The sequence below is a fragment of the Podarcis cretensis genome (assembly GCF_951804945.1).
Source record: "Podarcis cretensis genome assembly, chromosome: 16".
NCBI classification, from domain to species: domain Eukaryota; kingdom Metazoa; phylum Chordata; class Lepidosauria; order Squamata; family Lacertidae; genus Podarcis; species Podarcis cretensis.
Window position 1 is genome coordinate 29915576 of NC_137186.1, and position 12081 is coordinate 29927656.

Sequence of the window (12081 nt, forward strand, 5' to 3'; positions counted from 1 at the left end):
TAGAGGGTGCTCCTCACTTGAAGCTCATTTCGCTCATGTGGAGGGTGGGGCTGGAATGTAACCCCCATGTAAGTGAGGAGTTGTCTGTAAAATAATTGCCACCCTCTTTTCTTTTCTTTTCTTTTCTTTTTTTGCACTTAATTTATTTATTATTAATGTTGCAATACATATATGAAATATTTACATGTTGATACATATACATTATATTCATAAATTCACATTTTCACATTTCATTATGTACCCACATTTATCCATTTCTTATTTCTTGCCCTGTGTCTTCCCTCCACCCATGCGTAACTTCCTTGTTATTATTTTGTAACTTTATTATTGAGATTGTAATTTTATATCTTAATAATTGAACATTCAATCTTATATATCTGCTTAGCTTAGCTTAGCTTAGTGAAATCAGTCTATACATATCAATAAATTCTTGTTGGATCATCTTTTGGTCACGTATTCTTCTACACGTTTCCATTCCTGTTTGGGATTTTGATTAGATTGCATTCTAATTGTTGCCGTCATTTCTGCTAATTCAATCATTTCAAAAGTTTTATTTTGCCAATCTTTCAATGTTGGTACAGTGGTACCTCGGGTTAAGTACTTAATTAATTCCGGAGGTCCGTTCTTAACCTGAAACTGTTCTTAACCTGAAGCACCACTTTAGCTAATGGGGCCTCCTGCTGCCGCCGCACCGGAGAACGATTTCTGTTCTCAACCTGAAGCAAAGTTCTTAACCTGAAGCACTATTTCTGGGTTAGCGGAATGTGTAACCTGAACCGTATGTAACCTGAAGCGTATGTAACCCGAGATACCACTGTACTTCTTCTGATTTCCAATTTTTAAATTTCCAATTGGAAATTGGATTTCCATCCTCTTTTCTTAGGCTGCCCTCTGCCAGAGAAGGGACACCAATGTTTTTGATGTGGTGCTTTTCTCCTTTGCTTCCTTTTCCTGATGACTTCCGAGCCCTCCTGCGTCCCTGCCTGTCAGGGACTGGGCAGAGGAGGAATGGTGGAGACCCCCTCCCCATCCTGACCCCCCAGGGGGGAGGAAGAGGAAGGCAGTATAGATTGACAACAGGGGTTTGTGTGAGGTCACAGCTCAGAGGCAAGTGAGCGGAAAAGTTGGGAAATCATGAGCGAGCTGGAACAACACCCGGCTGACACCTTGTCATTAGAAAGCATTCCAGACTCTTCATCTCCCAGAACCCGGTGAGCCTTAAAAGTAGGAGAGCAAAGAGAGCAAAGAGAGAGGGCTCATAGCAGCACCCGTAGAGGAGATGAATGAGGAAGTGGGAGAGACGGAGGGTGGAGATTCACTCAGGACAATGCCATTATCCAAGAGGCTGGGTTCTGTAGCCTCTCTCTGTAAAGTATGAAATAAAAAAAGGACTGTAAGAAACTTTTCCTTGTCTTTATACTTTCCCTGCAACCAGCCGGGAGCTGCTGACAGCATCCTGACACCGCCTCATTAAAAATCTATTTCCCACCGTAGATTTCGTTGAGTGGCTGCTGCAGCTGTGCATCTCCTCCCTGACTTCGGGCTCCAACTTCCAGAGGAGGAAAACCGCCCTTCTTCTCCTGGCGGCCATCATGGAGACCTGCACGGACACCTGGAGCCCGGAGAGAAAGAAGGGGCAGCCTCCTCGTATGTTGATAAGGGTGCCTATGGGCTTGTGGACGTTTCTTGGACTCCAGTTCCTATCAGACCCAACCAGTGGGGCCAAATGGTCTGGGATGATGTGAGCTGGAGTCCAACAGCATTTGGAGGACCTCAGGTTCTTCCTCTCTATTTTATGCTCTCCTACCTGCCCTGTGAGCTACGCAGGTGGCACTGTGGGTTAAACCACAGAGCCTAGGGCTTGCCGATCAGAAGGTCAGCAGTTCGAATCCCTGCAACGGGGTGAGCTCCCGTTGCTCAGTCCCTGCTCCTGCCAACCTAGCAGTTCAAAAGCACGGCCAAGTGCAAGTAGATAAATAGGTACCGCTCCAGCAGGAAGGTAAATGGCGTTTCCGTGCACTGCTCTGGTTCACCAGAAGCGGCTTAGTCATGCTGGCCACATGACCCGGAAGCTGTACATGACCCGGCCAGTAAAGCGAGATGAGTGCCGCAACCCCAGAGTTGGTCACGACTGGACCTAATGGTCAGGGGTCCCTTTACCTTTACCTGCCCTGCCCTGTCCTGGCATTCCATGGGGCAGGGCTGTAATGCCTGGCGGAAGTTTCAGGACCACAGAGAGCTCCAAGCGAGCCGGAAACCAAACCGAGCCATTTCAAGCATTTGCTCCCACTCCTCTGCCCCCTCTCTGGAAAACTTACCGTATTTTTTGCTCTATTGGACGCAGTTTTTCCCCTCCAAAAATTGAGGGGAAATGTGTGTGCGTCCTATGGAGCGAATGCAGGCTTCTGCCATAGCTGCGTGCAACCCCTCCGGCAGGGAGAGGCTGCACGGGGCTATGGCTTCTTTAGCCCTGCGCAGTGTCTCCCGGCAAGGAGAGGCTGCACGGGGCTAAAGGGGAAGTCAAAACAGCGAGCAGGATCCATCCCGCTCGCTGCCTTGCCTTCTCCCATAGCTGCGCGCAACCCCTCTGGCAGGGAGAGGTTGTGTGCAGCCTGTACGCTGCTCTTTGGGGCTGGGGAGGGGGAAATATTTTTTTCCTTGATTTCCCCTCCCCCTAAAAACTGGGTGCGCCCTATGGTCCGGTGTGCCCTATGGTGCGAAAAATACGGTAGTTTCTTAAAAGTTTCTTTAGCCCGGTTATCTAATTTTATTTCATAAAAATTATTCCATGCAGATAAAGAAAAATACTTCCTCATGCAGTACAGTTAAAACTGTAGCATCCCTTCCCAAAGGAGGCAGTGGTGGCCGCAAACTTGGATGCCTTGAAAAAAAGAATTGGGCAAATTCCTGGGATAGCTCAGTCGGTAGAACATGAGACTCCAAATGTGACGATTGTGGGTTGGAGCCTCACGTTCGGCAAAAGTTTCCTGCGTTGCAGGGGGCTGGACTAGATGACCCTTGTGGTCCCTTTCCAACTATGATTCTATGATAATTTGTGGAGGAGAAGGCTATCAGTTATCATGATGGCTGCGTTTTACCTCCATTAACCAGAGTCAGTAATGCTTCTGAACCCCAAGAAAGCAATCCCAAACAGTCTAGTCTTGCACCAGTTCTTTATGGGGAAAATACCGTATTTTTTGCTCTATAGGACTCACTTTTTCCCTCCTAAAAGGTAAGGGGAAATGTATGTGCGTCTTATGGAGAGAATGCAGGCTGCGCAGCTATCCCAGAAGCCAGAACAGCAAGAAGGATTGCTGCTTTCACTGCACAGCGATCCCTCTTGCTGTTCTGGCTTCTGAGATTCAGACTATTTTTTTTCTTGTTTTCCTCCTCCAAAAACTAGGTGCGTCTTGTGGTCTGGTGTGTCTTATAGAGCGAAAAATACAGTACTTTTTTCCTGTTATAGTCCTTGAGGTTTCTCCTTGCTTTCTACCCCCACCCCCCGTACTGTACTACTCTACAGGCAATATGGCTGCGCTACTGAGCTGGGCAAGAAGCAAGGGCTGCTGGGACTTTTTCTCGAGAAGCAATACATTGGCACTGCTGAGCTGCTTGCAGGACAGTACGAACGAGGTGCGTCTTCCACCTATCCTCCCATGACTCTTGAGCATGTTTGTCTATGAATGGCAAGAATTTACAAATGGGGGTGGGGGGTGTCACCAGAGTAGCACTTGGAGGCACGTTGGCACCACTAAGGTCTTGCCCCAAACACCCATACCTGCTCACTGACCCCTTGATCATGAGGCAATGAGAGCAGTACCTTCTCTCGCGCGAAAAACACATAGAGCTCTGTCCTGCTTCCTCTTCCAACTCTATGTGCTTTTCTAGGCTTAGATTGGATCTGACTTTACTGATAAGTGGTCAGAGGGGGTGGTCCATGGCACTTGCTCAAAAATCCAGATGTGCCCCCCCATCCTAAAAAAAAGAAGAAAGAAATACGCTCAGCTTCAGAATCTGGTAATTTTCCTTCGGCACAGTAGGAATTTTGGACCTAGCATCTTTCTTTGCGCATAGGCCAAGGCAGTGTGGTGTAGTGGTTAAGAGCGGTAGTCTCATAATCTGGTGAACCAGGTTTGATTCCCCGCTCCTCCACATGCAGCTGCTGGGTGACCTTGGGCTAGTCACACTTCTTTGAAGTCTCTCAGCCCCACTCACCTCACAGAGTGTTTGTTGTGGGGGAGGAAGGGAAAGGAGAATGTTAGCTGCTTTGAGATTCCTTCGGGTACTGATAAAGCAGGATATCAAATCCAAACTCTTCTTTTTCTTTGACGAGAACCTGCTCATCATCAGCAAATAATCAGTCTCACACCAAGATGGGTTGAAGAAATCTGACTGCTCAGGAGCTGCTGCAGCCAAACATTTATTGTGTGTAGCCAAAAAGATACAAATACCAAGAAGGAAACTTTTTCCTCGGCCGGCAGATAAGGACAATGCCATGCCATCACACCAGGCCACGTAGTCGATCAGGCTATGCTACGTGGACCAATCATCGGGACAGCACGAGCTGTCCACGCGTTGTTCATGTTCCAAACGATGCCTACTGCTATGAAATCACCTTGCAATAATAAACTTTCGCCCATGCTCTTATGTACAAACAACCATTTTCCCACATTTCTTCTGTTCTGAACATTGCCAATTGTCCTCGTTTGACTCTCTTTCCCCTCTTCCACGGCAGATCCGTGAGCTGGCATCTGAGTTGCTTGTCCGCTACTTCCCACCTGCTTTCCCAGAATCCATTGCTGTGGCTCTCTTCGAACGGGCACAGGAAGCCATGTGCAGCCCCAGAGTCCCAGAGGCGGAAGCAGGAGCGGTGCTGATGAAAACCATCCTCCAGAAGTAGAATATTTGTTCTCTGAACCTTTTTTTTTTTTTTACAATCATTTGAGCCTTTTACAGAATTTAACCCTGTTTGGGGTTGGAAGTTTGGAAGAGCTATGAAGGAGTTTGGCTCAGGAGGGTGTGTTGGACTAGGACTGGGTGACATAATATTGTCCCGAACTGAAATCTATCGTCCCAATAATATCGTCCCAAACTGAAATCCATATCGTGATACCGGTTTCGTAATTTTTGACCTGGCAATATATCTTGAATCGTGATATGTGTGTGCGTGCGCACGCTATGCAAAAATCACAATGGGGGGGAAACCAGGGAGCTAGTTGATTCCTGATGCCCCTGTTAACTCTGCTGACTCTGCTCCCCTGCCTCATGTTGGGGGGCAGCGAATCACGAGAGCAGGCACCGGCAAAAATCACAATGCAGGAAGAGCCATTGAGAGGCCTGGAAGTTTGTTTCCCAGTTTATGGCTGCCCCATCCCGGTTTGGAGTTATACTTTTGTTTGTTACTCAGCCTCTCCTTGTCCAGAATACAGACATACCTTGGAAGTCAAACGGAATCCATTCCGGAAGTCCGTTCGACTTCCAAAACATTAGGGAACCAAGGCACAGCTTCCGATTGGCTGTGAGAAGATCCTGCAGCCAATCGGAAGCCCTGCCGGACATTCGACTTCCAAAAGAACATTAAAAAACCGGAACAATCACTTCCGGTTTTCGACCGTTCAGGAGCCAAAACGTTCAGCTCCCAAGGCGGTTGAAAACCAAGGTACAACTGTACAGTGGTACCTCAGGTTAAGTACTTACTTCGTTCCGGAGGTCCGTACTTAACCTGAAACTGTTCTTAACCTGAAGCACCACTTTAGCTAATGGGGCCTCCTGCTGCTGCCGCGCCACCGGAGCACAATTTCTGTTCGTATCCTGAAGCAAAGTTCTTAACCTGAGGTAATATTTCTGGGTTAGTGGAGTCTACAACCTGAAGCGTATGTAACCTGAAGCGTATGTAACCTGAGGTAACACTGTACTTTAGTTTTTGAAGGAACAGCTGCTCCTTTCCCTCTTCTAACCACCTTCACTGTTTTTCCTCCGCCAGAACAGACAGTCTTGCGTTGAAACGAATGTTGCCGGGGGCAAAGGAAGATCCGCCTGGGACATGTCTCTACCAGGCCTTCCTCAAGCATCTCCTTGGCGAGCTGCGGACACATTTCGCCAGGGCTGGCCACGACTTGTTACTGGCAGCCCACACCACACCGATACATGGTCAGCGCCTTAGGGGTTGGAGGTTTGCTTGAAGCAGGGCAGAATTGCTTGGGAACTGAGAGAGAGAGGGAGGGATGGGTTGCAACAGGGCCTTCTCTGTGGTGGTTCCCTGTTTATGGAATGATCTCACCTGCGAGCTGCGCTTGATCCCTCTTGTTATTATCCTTTAGAAGGGATTTCTTAAAACATCCTTTGCACCCAGGCATTGGGTGGCTAAAACTTACTCGGTTGCAGCCATGTAAATTTTACTCAGAGTAAAAAATGGACCTAAGTTATTTACATTCATTTCAATGAGTCTACTTTGAGTAAGGCTCGTGTTGGTTGCAACCCATTGTTTCTGGCAAAGTTGGAATGAGAAGTTGTCCTAATATTTGGCTTGATTTTAAAATTTGAAAAAAACATTATTTTCATTGCTTTTTATGCATTACTGTTACTACCAGAAATAACAATTTCCTTACTGGGCCACAAAGATCACTGAATAACCTTGGGCTAGTGATCTCTCATAGGCTACTCCTACCTCACAGGGCTGATGTGAAAATACTGTGGGAAAACTTTTGTGTACAAAATTAAAAACTTAAGGGGAAAGACCCCTATGGAGAACAGACCCCCTTCCGGAACTCATGAGGGGCATGGAATATTAACTGACGGTTGTGGGGGGACTCTTAGACCCCATTTGCACTAGACATTCAAAGCAGTGTTGTACCACGTTCACCAGTCATGGCTTTTTGCAAAGGATCCTGGGAATTGTGGCTTGTTCAGAATGCTCAGAGTTCTTTGGAGACCCCTCCTCCCCTCACAGAACTACAGTTCCCAGAGTCCCCTGGGGAAGGAGGCAGATCTGTTAAGCCACTCTTCCCAGGATTCCCTGGGGGGAAGAAGCCATGACTGTTGATAGTAGTATCATACTGCTTCAAATGTATGTACGGACGTCGCCTTAACCAGCATGCTTTGTCCCAGCAGGGGTGATTTCTGCTCTGAGGCAATGTCTGCTGGAGGTCCCAGAGGTGGCAACCTCAATGTTGAAGCCAGAGCAGGCGGAGAGCTGGCGGCTTTTCCTTAGCAGTTTGGTGAACACCGTGAGAGACGTCAGCAATTTGCTTTTGGGAGTGTTGCAGAGCAAGCGGCCCTCGAGCTTAGACCAGCAAGGTGAGACCAGAAAGATGCGAAACAACCGCCAGCCCATTTGACTGTAAGCCTTTCTACGCAGGTCTTCAAAACAGTGTGCAGAGATCTTTATGCTCTCCCTCCATCTGGATGGCCCACCCCTTTTTAAATCACCTGTTCCCTTCCTTCCTTGGTGCCAGTGTGGTGTAGTGGTTAGAGCAGGGGTTGGCAAGGTTTACCGGCCATGGGCCGGATCACTCCCACGGAGATCGTCCGTGAGCCAGACTGGCACAGTGCGCCACCGGAAATTATGTCTGCGCATGTCCGTGCCTCCGGAAATCGCTTATGAGCATGCCCAGACGCCGAAAATCGCACCTGCGCAGAAGTGATTTTCAGTGTCTGGACATGCGCGGAAGCCATTTCCAGTATCTGCGCATGCGCAGACGCAATTTCCAGCACCGCTCGGCGAGTCCCCGCGCTGTGCTGCGCCGATTTAGCGCAGCGTGCCAGGGACTCACCAAGCGGGCGGCTAAGTTCAGGAGCGGGTCATGGGCTAGTAAAACGGTCTTTGTGGGCCGCATCCGGCCCACGGGCTGCACGTTGCCGACCCCTGGGTTAGAGTGTCAGACTAGGACCTAAATAAAAAAAAAGGGAGAGGCGAGATACAAAGATAATGGATGAATCAATTTAAAAGACATTACTAGATGGTGGCATAACCATGGCTAAAAAGAGCCTTGCCAGGGGAGTTGATTAGATGAGATAAGCAGCTCAGTTAAACCCCCTTCACACACACACCCGGAAACATGGTCCTTATCCGGTTCAGCTCTCCTGCACCAATGGATGTGTTAAATTTTTAACAGGAGGACTTGCTCACAAATTTATTGACAGCTGCACGAATTATTATTATAGCTAGGAAGTGGAAGGGGCAAGCAGAATATCAAATGGAAGAATGGTGTAAAGAGGGGTGGGATATAGCTGCTAATGATAAATTAACATGTGCCATTAAGGTAAGATGGGGAATATGCAGGAGAAATGATTCTGAGGAGATATGGAAGGTGTTTGTGGAATTTGTACTGTTAAAACGGAAAGGGGGTCAAACCATCACAAGAGGTGTTGAAATTTTGGGAGGCTGAAGAAGTTTAGAGTGTTAAAATAGAGATGTGGAAATATGGAAATAACAACGAGAGGCAGGATTGAGATTTGGAGATATGCTTCAAGGTCCAGACCATGGGAAGTCCAAAAAATTAATAATTACAATTTGGAAGATAATTTGACCTTTTTATTTTAGTTTTTTTTAAAAAAAATTTGGATTATGATTTGATATGTTAATTGGATTTTTTTATTGGAAAATTAATAAAATGATTTAACAAAAAGAAAAAAAAGAAATTTTGGGAGGTTGGATAGTTACAATGGAATGGTCTCAGTGGTGGGGTCTCAGTGGTATGATTACAGTGGTGCCTCGCAAGACGAAATTAATCCGTTCCGCGAGTCTCTTTGTCTTGCGGTTTTTTCGTCTTGCGAAGCATGGCTATTAGCGGCTTAGTGGTTTAGTGGCTATTAGCGGCTTAGCGGCTATTAACGGCTTAGCGGCTATTAGCGGCTTAGCGTCTTTAAGAAAAAGGAAACAAACTCGCAAGAACTCGCAAGACGTTTCGTCTTGCGAAGCAAGCCCATTGGGAAATTCGTCTTGCGGAACGACTCAAAAAACGGAAAACTCTTTCGTCTTGCGAGGCATTCGTCTTGCGAGGTAGCACTGTATTCCTTTGTCATAAATAAATAAATAAATAAATAGGACGGGTTTCTACTGTGTTTTAAACTTATAACTTGGCTGCTGTTTCTCCGTATTCTTAACACAACTTCCTAACCCCTTCTTGTTTTAATTCCAGCTGCAGCTCCTTCATTTGCAGACATGGGGAATGCAATCAGTTTCCTTATCCATATGGGGAAGGATCCTGGGCTGCCTAATGAGGACGATTCAGTTCTACTTTCGGAGGAGCACAGTCTGATCCTGACCTGCTGCTGGGTCTCAGTGAAAGTGAGCACTTTTGAGAGTGTTTCAGGTTTTTAAACATGGCAGGGGCTGGGGGGTGGGGAGTTGGGTTAAATTCATAGTTGATGGTGGGCACCTCCAGCATCGGTTGACTGAGCTGGCTCGACAGCTGGAAATGTTCTGTTTCTCAGGGAACTAAACCATTTGCAGGCCAGTTTCTGTGAGGGAAAGGGACATGGTCAGTTTGGCTGGGGTCGGAACCACAGAGAGAAACGAGCCAGGGAGAGGTCCCAGTACGTTGTGAAGTTAAGCTACAAGGAGCCAAGAGGCAGGAGAGCCAATAGCACCATAGCAAACTGACTCAGAAAAGTACAGTAGTACCTCGGGTTACATAAGCTTCAGGTTACATACGCTTCAGGTTACATACGCCTCAGGTTACAGACTCCGCTAACCCATAAATAGTACCTCGGGTTAAGAACTTTGCTTCAGGATGAGAACAGAAATCGTGCTCCGGCGGCACGGCAGCAGCAGGAGGCCCCATTAGCTAAAGTGGTGCTTCAGGTTAAGAACGGACCTCTGGAACGAATTAAGTACTTAACCCGAGGTACCACTGTAATCTAAAGAAAGGGAGTGATGAATAAGGCCTAAGGAATAGGACAGAGAGGAGCAAAACTGTATCATAGTGGGGCTAATGGAAAATAGGCTTTGAAGGAACTTCACAGAACTTTGACTCCATCAGGCAAGGCCTCTTTCCACCTGCCTTGCCCCACCCTCTAGTCTCTGCGCTTCTCAATTTGTATTGTATTATTTTATGTACTGTGGCTTGCCATTGTTTTATTGATTATACAGTGGTACCTCTGGTTGCGAACGGTATCCGTTCCGGAGGCCCGTTTGCAACATGAAAAGAGCACAACCTGCAGCGGCGCGTCTGTGCACGCGCAGGTTGCGATTCTCCGCTTCTACGCTTGCGCATGACGTCATTTTGCGCTTCTGCGCATGCGCAAGCGGTGAAACCCGGAAGTAACCCTTTCTGGTACTTCCGGGTCGCCACGGGACGTAACCTGAAGCAAACGTAACATAAGGTATGACTGTAGTTTAGAAATTATTTATTGTAACTGCTGAGTGGATTTCTGTTTAACTTTTATATGTTATTATTATTTAATGCTATTCTATTTTTTTAATTATTTTTTATTAATTTCCAATAAAAAAGAATTTTTAGTCATACATTTTCAATACAATCACAAATACATATTTTTGACTTCCATCAGTTCATCCGTGAATCCTCCGTGTTCTCGTCTTTATACTGCAATTTGAAAAATTTGTCATTGTCTTTTATCTTAAAATCCACCTACTCCCCCTCTTCCCTTTCTTACAATGTTTCTATACATATTTCTTCACAAAGCTTCCTGTAAACTCACAAACGTTATTTGTTCATCACATATGTTTTTCATATAATCCACAAATTTACTCCAGTCCTCAGTGAACTTGTGATCTTGTTGGTTTCGGACTTTCCCTGTTAATTTATCTAGTTCTGAGTAGTCTGTTAATTTCATCCTCCACTCTTCTATAGATGGTAGTTCCTCCTGTTTCCATTTTTGGGCCAGTAGTATCCTTGCTGCCATCACTGCATATAGAAATAATTTCTGATCTTTTCTATTTATTTCATTTCCAACCATTCCTAACAAAAAAGCTTCTGGTTTTTTAGCAAATGTATATTTCAACATCTTTTTCAACTCATTATATATCTGTTTCCAGAATACTTTAACCTTATTACACTCCCACCACATATGGTAAAATATTCCTTCTTTTTCTTTACATTTCCAACATTTATTACTTACTTTATACATTTTTGCTAGTTTTACTGGAGTGATAGACCATCTATAAACCATCTTCGTCACATTTTCTTTCAGTGCAGTACAGGCTGTAAATTTTATCCTTTCATTCCATAATTTATTCCACTCATCAAATTGTATATTATACCCAAAATCCCTGGCCCGTTGAATCATTACTGATTTTACCTCTTCATCTTTAGTATGCCATTCTAGCAACAATTTATACATTTTTGACAGGTTTTTAATTTCATTACTCACTATTCCTTTTTGAAACTTTTACTCTTTTTCCGAAAAGCCGCTCTCTTTTAACTCTTTTTTAAACATTTCATTAATCTGATAGTAATGCAGCCAATCATTAACATATTCCATGACTTCCTCATATGGTTTTAACTTCCATTTTCCCTCTTCTTTAATAATCAAATCCCCGTAAGTTATCCACCCCCCTTTCATGTTAATTTTCTAAAGGTGATAACCAATGGGGTATTTTTACTTCTAATAGGTTTTTATACCTATCCCATACTTATATCAGAGATCTTCGAAATATGTGGCTTGCAAAACCTTTATGAACTTTTTTCTTATCATACCATAAATAAGCGTGCCATCCACCACCATTTTTGGTTTTTATGGAAGCCGCCCAGAGTGGCTGGGGAAACCCAGCCAGATGGGCGGGGTACAAATAATAATTTATTATTATTATTATTATTATTATTATTATTATTATTATTATTATTATTATTATCCAAATCTATTATCAAATCCTTCCAAGTCCAACAATTCCGTATTTTCTAATTTCACCCACTCCTTTAACCAACAGAGGCAAGAGGCTTCGTAATATAATTTCAAGTCCGACAGGACGAAGCCTCCTCTTTCTTTCGCATCTGTCAACAATTTAAATTTTATTCTAGGCTTCTTGCCTAGAATACTATTTAATACTATTCTTATGATAGTTGAATGTTACTTTTTTGATATGTTACCTATTTTAAAGTTATGTTTTATTATCACATT

The 12081-nt window shown here is 45.0% G+C and overlaps 1 protein-coding gene across 2 annotated transcripts in view; it reads left to right on the top strand.

Moving 5' to 3' along the window:
* LOC307204656 (tRNA (32-2'-O)-methyltransferase regulator THADA-like) overlaps positions 1-12081 on the top strand; it is a 66553-nt gene that overhangs the window by 30104 nt on the left and 24368 nt on the right. For both annotated transcript variants that reach the window (XM_079956304.1, XM_079956305.1), the window contains exons 13-18: positions 1495-1647; positions 3524-3633; positions 4736-4896; positions 5984-6150; positions 7111-7296; positions 9141-9289. In XM_079956304.1, coding sequence (XP_079812430.1) covers positions 1495-1647; positions 3524-3633; positions 4736-4896; positions 5984-6150; positions 7111-7296; positions 9141-9289 — 926 coding nt within the window. The remainder of the gene's footprint in view (positions 1-1494; positions 1648-3523; positions 3634-4735; positions 4897-5983; positions 6151-7110; positions 7297-9140; positions 9290-12081) is intronic.